This window comes from Haplochromis burtoni, unplaced genomic scaffold, assembly GCF_018398535.1.
Source record: "Haplochromis burtoni strain Fernald_Lab_line unplaced genomic scaffold, NCSU_Asbu1 Contig_187, whole genome shotgun sequence".
NCBI classification, from domain to species: Eukaryota; Metazoa; Chordata; class Actinopteri; order Cichliformes; family Cichlidae; genus Haplochromis; species Haplochromis burtoni.
This window is the reverse complement of record NW_024582548.1, coordinates 604,196-616,397: the sequence shown is the minus strand read 5'-3', so window position 1 is coordinate 616,397 and position 12,202 is coordinate 604,196. Positions and strand designations below refer to the sequence as shown.

Below are 12,202 nucleotides of genomic sequence, written 5' to 3'. Positions count from 1 at the left end.
GGGGGGGGAGACAAAGGTAAATGAGTATGCTGTGCGTCTTCTTATGTCCTAAGATTTCTTTTCAGTGTTTATGCAAGTTAAAGATCATTTCCTCAGGATGACCTTTGAATCCCACACATTTTGTGAAACTTTGTTACCAAAAAGACCCAGCTATAAATTAATTTAGTGGATATGAGTAGACAAAGGAAGTATAACAATGATTTGTCAAACAGTGGAACATTTCACTTAGATGCTCACAAGAGTTTTAAGAGGCTCAGTAAGACACTCAATTTTTACTGTGACATACTGAGAGAAAATCCTGCATGTACTCTTCTAAATATTACACAACCCTTTTCTATCAATAAAAACGCCTCTCACACAACCACTAAATATCTAAGCATTAGCACAACTAAACTTCTAGCAAAGTGTAAATAACAAAAGATTTGCACATTATTATAGATTACAACTAAGGTGAAAAATATAAAAACCAGCTGCTCGGTATCACAAAGACCACAAGGTTTCCAAGCTAAACCTTCAGCACTACAACCTGCATTTCTTATCTTCACCCCAAAGCAAGAAACCACAGTGACAGGAAGACAGAAACGGGAAACAGCTGGGCAAATAATGGACTACCTCCAACTAAATTTACAGTTAAAGTTGAAAGACGGAAACAAAAACAGCAAGAGGAACACAATCACATCAAAACGAAATGTTTACAATATGGCAGGTTGAAATAACCTTCTAGTATACTAAAGCAGCCAGCATTACATTACGTCTAACTTTGAATGTCTAACTGACATTCAAAACAACTTAAACCTTGTTTTAAATGTCAGCACTTATAAGGTATTTAAATGTGACATTTTGTTTTCCCCACCATACAGAACACAGTCTGATAGAGATGTTAGCGTAGTAACTGAAACAGTAGTCACAGTCAACCTCCCAGTATAAAAAGCTATTAATAGATCCCAAGCTGAAAAGAGTACAGTTACACTGTGTCTACTGAGGGAAAGCACACTTTTTAAATAAGCATTTATAGAAAGTGTACAGAAGTATTGCTCAGGTGGATAAATCTGGCTTAGTGTTTAATATTCAGAAACAGTTAGGCAGGAAGAGAATTAGATTTGCCAAGCTTTGCTGTGGCAGATTTCTATTTATTACATGCATACTGAATTACAAAATAGACTGGCACCAGTACCCATGTTCAAGTGCAGAATTAATATCTAATATAGAAAATCTAAATCTTTAAAAAAAACAAAACACCACACACAAAACAAAATGAGGGTAGACGACAAAAAACTGTGTTCCTTTAAAGCACAGAAGCAAAAAATCTCCTGTATATATACACTTTTGCAATTAAGCTCATGATCCACGAGCTTGCCTAACGCCACACTGACCATTTCCTATGATCCAAATAGAAGGGTAATATGGTAAGGACATTGATATACTGTTTCTAACTGATATTTCTTAAGCAACATGTGACTCCTTTCGTAACAAGCAAGAGTTCAAAGAGCTGTGCAGATATCTGGTAAAGAACAAGTAAGGTATATCACCCATAATTACTCTGAGTGATGCACTACTCTCCGATAAGCCACTGAAATGACACGTGTACTTCAGAGGCTTTTAGGCTGCATATACATAATGGGAAAAAATTCTTAAAGCCTATATTTAATCCTATATCCAATAAACATATTGCTCATTTCTTTTCGTTATGAAATCTACACAACTACAACATTGTTAGCTAATGTAGTTTACTCTAACTGTGATCAGATAATCACTGACTTTCTCAGTGGCTTAAGTACATTTCCTTTATTTTTCAGCCCTTAGTTCTCATAAATCTAGCTGTTCTCAAGTCTGGCTTCCAACAAATATGAAAAAAGGAACACCACAATTAAGATAATACTATTATTATGCTGCACCCCATGTAAAGAGGAAACTTGCATTTTTAATGATCCAGGGCCCCCTTTTCTTTTACACTGGTTTAAGTCTCCTCAAGTGCCCAAAATCCCCGATCCCCACTAGGTTACAGAAGGTTTAGTTATACTCCATTGAAAAAACAAACACAAAACTTTGGAAACAGCTTGGCTCAAGGAGTCAAATGGCATAAAACAGAAAGAACCACAGACAATAAATGCAACGCGAGTCTAGTCATATTTGTCTAAAGTGATGCTTAGATTTGATTTTATTTATTTATTTAAATATACTTTTATATACTTACATATTCAAAGCGATCCTTGCAGAGCTGAACCATTAAGTGGAGAAAAACGAGTGCAGAGAACCACAGACACCACATGACCACCTCCTCCACTGTCTGGACGTTCAGTACACCAAAAATGAAGATGAACTTGTAGAAAATGAAGTTCCAGAATTTATCTTTCAGGTGCTGATGAACCATAAAAAACAAAAGAGGAGACATGAAATGAGATGAGTGACCATTTGCTTCTTGTTTGAAAGAAGTAAAAACAGCTGTAACAACACAGACTTACCTGCTTCTCACTGACTCTGAGTGGGCCGAACACCACATACTGAATCATTTTAGCAATTAACATCAAAGAGCAGCAGAATGTGTTCACTAACACCTGTAGGTGTGCAGATAATAAGGTCACCATTAGTTTTTGTGTGAACTTCATAATCACTTCACACATTGCACTAAAATACTCACCCACACAAAGAGACTGTCTGTGACAAGATACCACAGGACAGTTGTTGCCAGTTCTGTGTTACTAATATCATTCTTTAGAAGTTCACGCTCCACCTCGGAGGGAGGCTGTGCCTCATCCGTTTCCAAGGCCCCAAATCCCGGGTCAGTTACTGTGGTGTAGGCACTGAAGATGCTACCAGCAAGCAAAGCTACACTCAGTGCTGTGTAGGTCTGCAGGCTGGGCCAAGGAAACCTCTCCAAAAACAGCAGAGGCATTGCAATCGCAAGCTACGAGTCAACTTCTCAGCTTGTTAAAATGGTGTCAGTCCAACAACCTGTGAAGGCAGTAGGGACGTTAGGCCAACTTTACGGGACAAAGAGTAAATATTACGCAAATAGAGCAAAGACAGGATGCGATAGCAGCCATTTCGGCAACGCACGAATTTTGTGCTTTAACAACAACTTGGACACAAAGTGCAAATGTATCTTTTTAATTTTTAAAAAGTTAGTCTCCCCCCCCCCAAAAAAAAAGAATATACGTTTACTAAACATTTTGGCTTTTTGGCTAACCCACACTCAGCCGCCAAGCAGTGCTAACTTCCTTTTAGCAATAATTACTACCGTGTTTATTTAAGTGGAATATTAATTAAATTAGTCAAAGTAAGTAAAAATGGCTTATCATCATCAACGAGCAACACCTTTACGGAACAAACGGGAGTTCACTCACATAACATTAGTTACTTATCTGGCTAATGTTACCTAACACTTAGCCTAGTGGTTAGCTAATGCTAGCCACCGTTAACAACCATCAAACGCCAGACTTGTATTAAATGGTCACTTACAGTTTGTCACAGATTTAAATAGACACAATATCCGGCTTTCCCAGTTGCAGTCAGTGTTGAACTTTTAGTCCTGTGGCACTGGGAACACGATACTTGACAACATCGTCATGTTTATTTCACCGAGCAGACAGCTGGCTGAAAGCTGAAGCAAGGCTTCCCGTCTGCGCAGCGTAACAGCGTCATCACGACAACTTTAAAGTGACGGTCATTACAAAATAAATATCTTCATTCAGCGGCTTAATTTAACAAATAACTCGTTCCCCCGTGATTACGAAAAAATGTTTTTATGTATTTTGCTTTAATCTTTTGATTATATTCTGGAAAAATAAATCAGTGTGTAAACTGTGGGAGTTTCCAGAACACGCAAGAATAGACGTTATTTCTTGGGATTGGGTGTATTTTTGGTGCAAACAACAAAAATAGAAACGACTTCACCTCTAGGCTAGTGTTTATAGTACAATTATTTTTACATTTGAAACCATTTTGTTGTACTTTCAAACTGCTTTTAGTGTGTACACAAGACACTTTATTGCACTGCATTGTTTATACATTTCACAATGTTATACTTATCCCCTTAATATCCTGTAATTTTTTTTATTGTTTTTCTTCCTTGTTTTCTTTCTTAAAAATATATTTAGTATGAAATTTTTAAATATTTTAGTTGTTATTTGAAAGTTAAATGCATGCTTATTGTTAGTTATTGGACTTCAGATTCGTCTTACCGCATTAAGACATTTGTTTTATCATATTTTATTCACATACTTAACTGTATACCTTTCTACATATTTAATCTATTTGTTTTTAGTGGCTGCAATAAAAAAAAATCTAAATTGAAGATAAATTAAGCATTTATCTTACCTTTGTTTTCTGCGTTGTGTATATCAAAACACTAAACTCACATTAACCTTGCATTTTTCAAGGTGTTTTGTGCAATATCGGTAATGTCCACAAAGAAAAAAGATTCAACTATATTTAGTATAGTTTTCCTTGAAATTGCGGCACTGAAGCTATATGCTTAGATCTGTTTTGTTGTTGTTTGAAGGTAATATAAGGTGATAACGTTTTCAGGAATTTCATTTGGCATATGTAAAGTAAATTCGTTAAAAGTATTTATAATTTAAAAAAAGAGAGAGATTTCTTTTAGTTGTACAATTAAAGGGAAATATTTATACCTAAAGTGTTTGAATGTATTTGTTACGATAAAAGAAATTAGTTTCTCTGACTTTGGGTGATACTTACAATACCGGCCAAAGTCCACTGGAGGTCACTGTTTCTTCACTGAATTATATTAAGACAGATAAATACGCTTAGATAATGTCATCGTTCAGAGATTTACCATACATGTTCTTTTACATAAAATGTGTAACTAGTTAAAGTTTCCTCAAATAAATCTGATAAAAGAAGTGGGGTTACTGATTATTGATTATGTAACCAAATAAGTCCCTGCAACGAGGGCATGTGGTTAGTTTGCCAGAACAGCAGAATTTAAAAAGGCAATTTATCATATGTCACCCAAGTCACGCAAGTCCACATATGTCAGCTCCACCACAGTTTTATACCGCATGGGCCAAAAGGAAAGACAGGTTTAACATGATATTATTGCCTAATCAGTTGTAGAACTAATACAGCACAGTACAGGTGCTGTAACACTGTTATTATGATCCGCTTGAGGAATTAGCTTCACTATGACTGTCAAAAAAAACGTTTCAGTTGTGTAATGGCCTGACTTTAAACCCTGTTTCCGTTTACAGTGAACCTGTTATGAGAAATGATTTGACCTCACACGTGTGATTAGTTTCAGTTCATGAGTTTAACATTTCTGCCAAACTAACTACAGTTTGATACTAATTTATTTATCAAATTTGCTCAGTTTTTGTCATTACAAATTTAGCAATAAGTGACATCTTCGGGTATATTTTTCTAATTATGTATCTACAGGTTTTAATTATTGCCTTCGGAAGACATACATACACAAAGAGAGATGTGTAACATTTCCATAGTTTAAAGGAAGTTTAAAGACAGTTTATGAGGGCACAGCATTGGGGATCAAGTAATCTAGTTAATCTAATATATCCCACCCACTAACAGATGCTATGATGAAGCTATAATCAGTTGTCATACTCTTATCCCAGATTGTTGTATGGTTCACTTTATGTGTATTCATCACTCGTCCTCATTTCTTAGAAGGCTGACAAATCTTTTCTGATTTACTAAAGTTAAAGTTGACAGTCTCACCTCATTTTTTACACATTAGGCCACTCTTTTTCCAATAATTGTCTATCACATGGCAGACTTGTAATGCTTGTGTAAAAGTGTAATACAAATATAATCATCTAAAAGAGGATAAGAATTTCATTTATTCACATCTGCTTTGACATCCATATTTTAGCTATAGCCAATGATTGAACAAAAATCTAAAAAGCAAACAAACTGCAACAATCAGTGTTGATTTTCTGTGAAACTCACTTTGAAATTACACTTAAAGTGTGTCAGATAAAAATGATGTTCACACATCCAGCATTAACTTAAAAGAAGTGCCATAACAAAATGATAAATCTGCCGCCTATGTTAAGGTGGAACTGACACTTTTCTAAAAGTAAACTTAAAACTAAAAAACCACGGGGTAAGAAAACAGAACTGGTTTTTGTTGTTGTAGATGACTGTGTGATAAGATTCTCAAGTACTCAATAATATCCCTTTCCTGTAAGGTGTCCCTCCTGTTAGGGAGAGAATTATGGAAATTATGACAAGTACAACATGTTGTCACATATCCCTTAAAGGGTTGTGCAAACATTTTAGTTTCTGTTCAATTTAACTATAAGAGGAAATGAATCCTGCTTTTACAGCACTTATTTTGCTCTTGATGCCAAAATCACTTCGAGCACATCAAATTGCAGCATGAACCATTCAGTTGAGTTGTCTCTTTCAGAGGAGTTTGATGGCAGCACAGCAGTGGCGTGTGTGATCCTCGGTTTGTCCTTCCTGGTTGGAGCTCCTGGGAACGTGCTGGTGATCTGGACCATCCTGAGACACGTCAAGCAGCGCTCCCATACTGTGGTGATCATTCTGCACTTGGCTGTTGCAGACCTGCTGGTTCTCATCACCCTGCCTCTATGGATCTACTCTCTAGCTCACACTTGGGTGTTTGGAGCAGTATTGTGCAAGACCTTAGTGTACACTGTGACTGTGTGCATGTTCAGCAGCATCTTCTTGATCACTGTTATGAGCGTGGAGCGCTTTCTTGCCATCTGTCATCCATTTCTGATGATGCGCTGGAAGACAAAAAGCAATATAAAAATATATCTTGTACTTTTGTGGCTGCTTGCTTTCCTTCTAGGAGTGCCTGCCTTAACACAGAATCTGGAAAACACTGATGGAAATGTGCAATGTTTCACTAGGGAATTAAACTCTGACACCAACACAATTATCATCCTTTGCCTAGAAACCTTGTTGGTCTTTATAGTTCCTTTCATTGTTCTAAGTATCTGCTACTGTCTAGTAGCCGCACAGATCAAGAAGATGAGTTTCAATTCAAAAGAGAAATCCATGGTTCTCATCCATTCTGTAGTGATTGCTTTCACAGTGTGCTGGTTGCCTTACCACGTTATCAACATTATTGATCTGATTTGTATCTTAAGCTGGCCAGACACTGACGACGACTGTGTATCAAAGCCTATCATCTTCATAGTTGGTGCCCTGGTTTTCATCAGTAGTTCGGTAAATCCTGTGTTATATGCCTTCTTTGCAAAGAACTTACAAGGGAGTCTGGAAGAGTCCCGACTAGTGAGGCTATTTAAGGAAATAGCCACTAACACAAACAAAGTGAGGGAGCTGGCAGTGCAACAGCAGACAGACCAGAGGGCAGCAAGTACACAAGAAGAGCTGCTATCTGACTGTGTGTGTCAAAGACTGTGATGATGGTAAAATGTGACACTTGTCATTTACTATTAATCACGAAGGATTAAATGAAAATGTACTCATATTATTGCCATGTGTTGTACTCCTCCATTGTTTTTTATGTATATATTTTTTTAATTAACGTAATGCAGTCAAAATACATAACTTTGAACTTGTGTTTTGAGAAATGTCTGTGATAAGGTTTTTTTTTTTATTCTTAAACATTTGATATTGTCCATTATTGTGTAAGGTGTTCTGTTTGTTATCCTACCTGAAAAAATAAAAAGTGCTACTGAAAACTGCTCCAAATGTCATTTTAACTGCTGTATCGTTCTATCAAACTTAAATGTAATGCACAATTTCTTCACTATTTCTGCCAAATACTGAAACAAAGCCATTAATTCCTGTCAACCATGTATAGTCTTTTGAAAAAGTGTAGTGTCTGAACATGTTTGTAAGTAAATTATATTTCCACGTGTGCCATCATCCTTCATCATATTTTCCTAGCAAGCTGATGAATATTTCTTGGTTCACTGAAATGAAAGCTAAGGAATATCTCTGTTGTTTAAATATTACGTAATACCTTTTCCAGTAATGCTGCATGCCATGTAAAGACCTGCAAATGAAACAATAAACAAAAATACACAGCATAGAATCCATTTTAATTTTACTTTTACAATTCCTTAGTGACAAAGGTAGAATGTTTTTGGAAATTATTCATAATCTGCTAGTTTTTGTATGTGCTAGTGGTTCTCTAAGTCGAAGACAGTGGTTCTCAAACTGTGGGTAAGACAGTTAAAAAAATGAAGTGAAAGTAACATAAAAAAAACCAAAAGTCAGGGAAAATAAACAGAAGAAGAGCTTTTTGTTGCTTTGTGTGACTTTTAATCGAGTCATTTTCTATTTTAATCTTGTTTTCATCGTTGAGGTTTTAACAAAAAAAAAAAGTAAGGTGTGGAGTGTGAACTTTTTTCAGTTTCTGAATGTGAACTTTTGTTTTGGCTTATGATGTAGCAACAAAGCAGAACAAAAATCTAAGAACCACGGGGGTGGTGAAACAGAAACGTTTATCAAAGTTTCAAAAGCTAAAGTAATTTTTGTGTGCAGAGTTGTTCCCTTGATACAGCAAAGTCAATCATTTATTAATTATTCATCCATTTACAAATTAATATCATATCAGTTTGTTTAAAAGTATTTGATAAACACATTTCTACTTTTTTTTTAAAAACTAAACTGCAACCTGAAGTTATGGACTTCTGGCACATGCATGAGTCATCTCTGCTTAAAAAGCCCTGTTAGGAAACTCTTTTCCTGAGCTTTCCACACAGCTTTAAAGGGGAAGTGATGACTTAGAGTAATCTGTTTTTCTTTTCATGCAGACACCACAGTCAGCACATCGACTTGCACCATGAACAAAACATACCAGCTGTCTTCTCAAGAGGAAATGGCCCCTTCAGAGTTTGATGGTGGGACAGTGGTGGCGTGTGTGATCCTTGGTTTGTCCTTCCTGGCTGGAGCTCCTGGGAACCTGCTGGTGATCTGGACCATCCTGAGACATGTTGAAAAGCGCTCTCACACAGTGGTGATTATTCTACACCTGGCTGTTGCGGACCTGCTTGTCCTCATCACCCTGCCTCTGTGGATCTACTCTCTGGCCTACTCCTGGATATTTGGGGTGGTATCTTGCAAAGCCATGGTGTTCATGATCAACACGTGTATGTACAGCAGCGTTTTCCTCATCACCCTCATGAGCGTGGAGCGTTTTGTGGCTGTGCGATATCCCTTTGCTTCAGCTCACTGGAAGAGGAAACAAGCTCTAAATAAAGTACTGCTGGTTCTGTGGATTGCAGCACTCTTGTTCAGCATACCTGTCATCCCAACTCAGATTGTTGACAAAGATTCTGGTAAGGATAGCTGCCTGTACCGTGAATATACTTCGGTGACCCAGGAACTGGTGTGTGTCTTGTTAGAGACACTGGTTGGCTACATAATACCCTTCTCCATCCTTGTGGTCTGCTATGGCTGCCTCTGCAGCCGGATTACTCGGATGACTCTCAAATCCAAACGCAAGTCCACCATCCTGATCGCCAGTGTCGTGGTTGCATTTGGCATTTGCTGGACACCTCATCACATAGGAAATATCCTCTCGCTGATCATCCTGGGAACTGAAAACTCCTACAAGGATGTAGCAGAACATTTGGAAAACGTGAGGACCACTATGGTTTTTGTCACTGGAGCCATGGTCTTTATCAGCAGCACAGTTAACCCCATCCTCTACATGTTTGCAGCTCGCTCCTTCAGGAGCTCCCTCCGTGACACGGGCATCCAGAAGCTCTTCCGCCACATCTCGAGCACCTCCCCAGGTGAGGGCAACAGGGAGGTGTCCTATGTGTCCAAGAGACCCAGCAATCAGACCAGCACCTCTCATGTGCTATCTGAGTCAAAAGATCAAATAGGTGTGTTGATGACAATGTGTGAAAACAATCCATCTGGGCAGTGAAATTGAACAATGTCTGTTTGGTCTGTGTAGATACTCCTGTGTACTCAGTATTCTTTTTCTGAATAAAATAAATGTTGAAACACTGATGTTTATTTGTATGAAATTGCAACAAAAAATAACAAGTATATCTGTGCTACACTTGCCTAACTTAATAAATTACCAATTTTGCATGTTTGTATTGTGAATATATTTATAGAAATGCTATACGTTTTGTACTAAATGTCCATAATGACATGGGCCAAATAACCAATAAAAAATTCTTTATGTAAATAATGTCTCAGTTTTGTAAAATACAGTTTGTTTCAATTACTTTGTTGATTCCATCAAAGAGAAAATTAATAAATAAGTTCAAACCGCCTGTAAGTGTGGGATTATGATTAGACAAAGCACAGTGGTTGTTATTTCCTGTTATTGCATCTTTCATTTATTTATTTATATGACCACAAGGAGAACTTCATCAGAAATCTGTCTGGCTGCTTTAATATAAGGATTTGAACATTTGTAACCTTTTTGCCTCATTCTGTAACATTTCTGATAAACTTTTTAATCTGATAATATTTTATAAAGGTGTTCTTTTTTCAGCCATGGCAGATTAAAATTGACCTAATAGTCTACTTCAGACAATAGTCATGCTTTCAACTTCCTCTCGATGAGTAGATTGCCAAATGAAGACTAACGTGTTTCCTTTGCTAAGCAGCAAAAAAGCGGAATTGTGCCCTGATGTTTGTCACATTTGCACATGTTGGGAGTGACAGAGTTCAACGTCCAGTTATTCACAGACATTTTTAAAGGCGCACATATTAACAAATTAGTCGTGTTAGTTGTAGTATTTTATGTTTGTCTGTCCCCACAGCTACACAGCAATAGTTTTGATTAATTTATTGGCCAGAAGATGGCAGTGGTTGCTCTGTACATTTGTACTTAAAGGGTGGCTGTTGTTCAAGAAGTAGGGCAGGTCACCTGCTAATCAGAAGGTTGGTGGTTTGAGCCCCGTCTGCTCCCGTTTGCATGCCAAACATCATTGGGCAAGATACTAACCCCAAGTTGCTCTCCAGATGGATGCTTTCTGATGCATCCATACGTGTGTGAATGTTAGATATAGAGGACTTACATGGGCAAAAGCAAAGGAATGAGGTGCTTGTATGATTGGGTGAATGAGGCAAGTTGTATAAAAGCACGTTGAGTGCTCAGTTACAGTGTTCATGATATGAATCTGTTGTGGGAACAGGAACCAAGCTTTTCCATTCTTTCTCCACTTTAAAAATACACATCTACAGAGTTTATTCATGATTTAGCCCCCACAAGTCTTAATCTCAGCCATATACAGTGAATTCTGTGAATTAAGTCACTTAGCTTGTAAAACATCATATTTTGGCAAAGTCATTGAACAAACGCACCACAAAAACCTTCAATTATAGATGTGATTTCATTGTTTTAAGCCACACAGCTGGAAGAACTGCCATTCCAGTCTAATAATTTTTCTGTCTGTTTAAATATGAGATGAACAAGATCTGATGTGAGAGCATTCACATTTCACTTAATTGTTTGGGCATGAGTAAGTCAGAATTATTTTGAATATGACAGCGGAAAATTACAACGCTCAAAGGGTGTGACAAAACTGAGCTCACACTGGTAAGCATAGTTGACTTGCTTGACATTTTCTCACAGAGTGAGGAAGCAACTTGTATATCATCATCAACAGTGTGGTATGTGCCTGCTGTTCCCATTGCCTTTCATAAGGCATATTACTGCATGCTTACCACATTTAAGTTAGGTTTTAAGTCTCTGCTATATAATAATATTGTGTAGTGTGAAGGTTTTTCCAAGAAAACCTGGCTTATACTAATAAAGCCGCATGAACAAGCAGGGTTTTTTTGCTATTCTTTTAAGTCATACTTACCTTACAGGACAAGACTTGCCACCTGGTACATCAGAGCCGCCAATCTCTTCCAAAAAATGTACACAGAAGTGTCAAAGGTTTTAGCGCTGGCTTTCTGGAAGCTCATCCACTTTACAGCCTATGATAAAAGTTATGCCAAAGCACATTATTTAGGAGGATATTTGGAGTGTGAATGTGACATGTTGTCTTTCTCAACTTTTTCACCAGTTACACCTGCTGAAAGGAGTTGGCTTGTGACTTTACTCTCCGGGTCAGTCTACATGCATAAGCATGCCCTCAGTATGATGTAATGAGGATAAATGTTCTTTGCTGTTGTGTTGAAATATCATTATATGTCTCAGATTTCAGCGTTTTCCAGAGTGTCCCTTAAGTAATCGGACTGGTTTGGCTGGAAATAGTGATTCAACATGAGAAAGGAGACACAAGGAATTACTCTTGAGATAGGG

General features: G+C 37.4%; 3 protein-coding genes across 3 annotated transcripts in view; 2 read left to right on the top strand and 1 right to left on the bottom strand.

The window, feature by feature from the left end:
* Positions 1-3,639, bottom strand: part of LOC102303577 (E3 ubiquitin-protein ligase AMFR) — an 11,695-nt gene extending 8,056 nt beyond the window's left edge. Inside the window, exons 1-5 of the mRNA XM_014337545.2 lie at positions 3,460-3,639; positions 2,639-2,952; positions 2,463-2,555; positions 2,195-2,359; positions 2,053-2,056 (exon numbers count right to left, since the gene is read on the bottom strand). Coding sequence (XP_014193031.1) covers positions 2,053-2,056; positions 2,195-2,359; positions 2,463-2,555; positions 2,639-2,893 — 517 coding nt within the window. The 5' untranslated portion in view covers positions 2,894-2,952; positions 3,460-3,639. The remainder of the gene's footprint in view (positions 1-2,052; positions 2,057-2,194; positions 2,360-2,462; positions 2,556-2,638; positions 2,953-3,459) is intronic.
* Positions 3,640-6,040: 2,401 nt separating this feature from the next.
* Positions 6,041-8,201, top strand: LOC102303886 (delta-type opioid receptor-like). Its single transcript, XM_005934572.3, has one exon. It carries the CDS (start codon positions 6,358-6,360, stop codon positions 7,372-7,374), a length of 1,017 nt encoding a protein of 338 aa, XP_005934634.2. The 5' UTR covers positions 6,041-6,357; the 3' UTR covers positions 7,375-8,201.
* Positions 8,202-8,713: 512 nt separating this feature from the next.
* Positions 8,714-10,767, top strand: si:dkey-148a17.6 (uncharacterized protein LOC108190685 homolog). Its single transcript, XM_005934570.2, has one exon. The coding sequence runs from the start codon at positions 8,765-8,767 to the stop codon at positions 9,854-9,856; it is 1,092 nt and encodes a 363-aa protein (XP_005934632.1). The 5' UTR covers positions 8,714-8,764; the 3' UTR covers positions 9,857-10,767.
* The last annotated feature ends 1,435 nt before the right edge of the window (positions 10,768-12,202 follow it).

Coding starts and splice junctions, on each gene's coding strand:
- LOC102303886 (XM_005934572.3), top strand. CDS start 6,358: ATGAACCATTCAGTTGAGTTGTCTCTTTCAGAGGAGTTTGATGGCAGC.
- si:dkey-148a17.6 (XM_005934570.2), top strand. CDS start 8,765: ATGAACAAAACATACCAGCTGTCTTCTCAAGAGGAAATGGCCCCTTCA.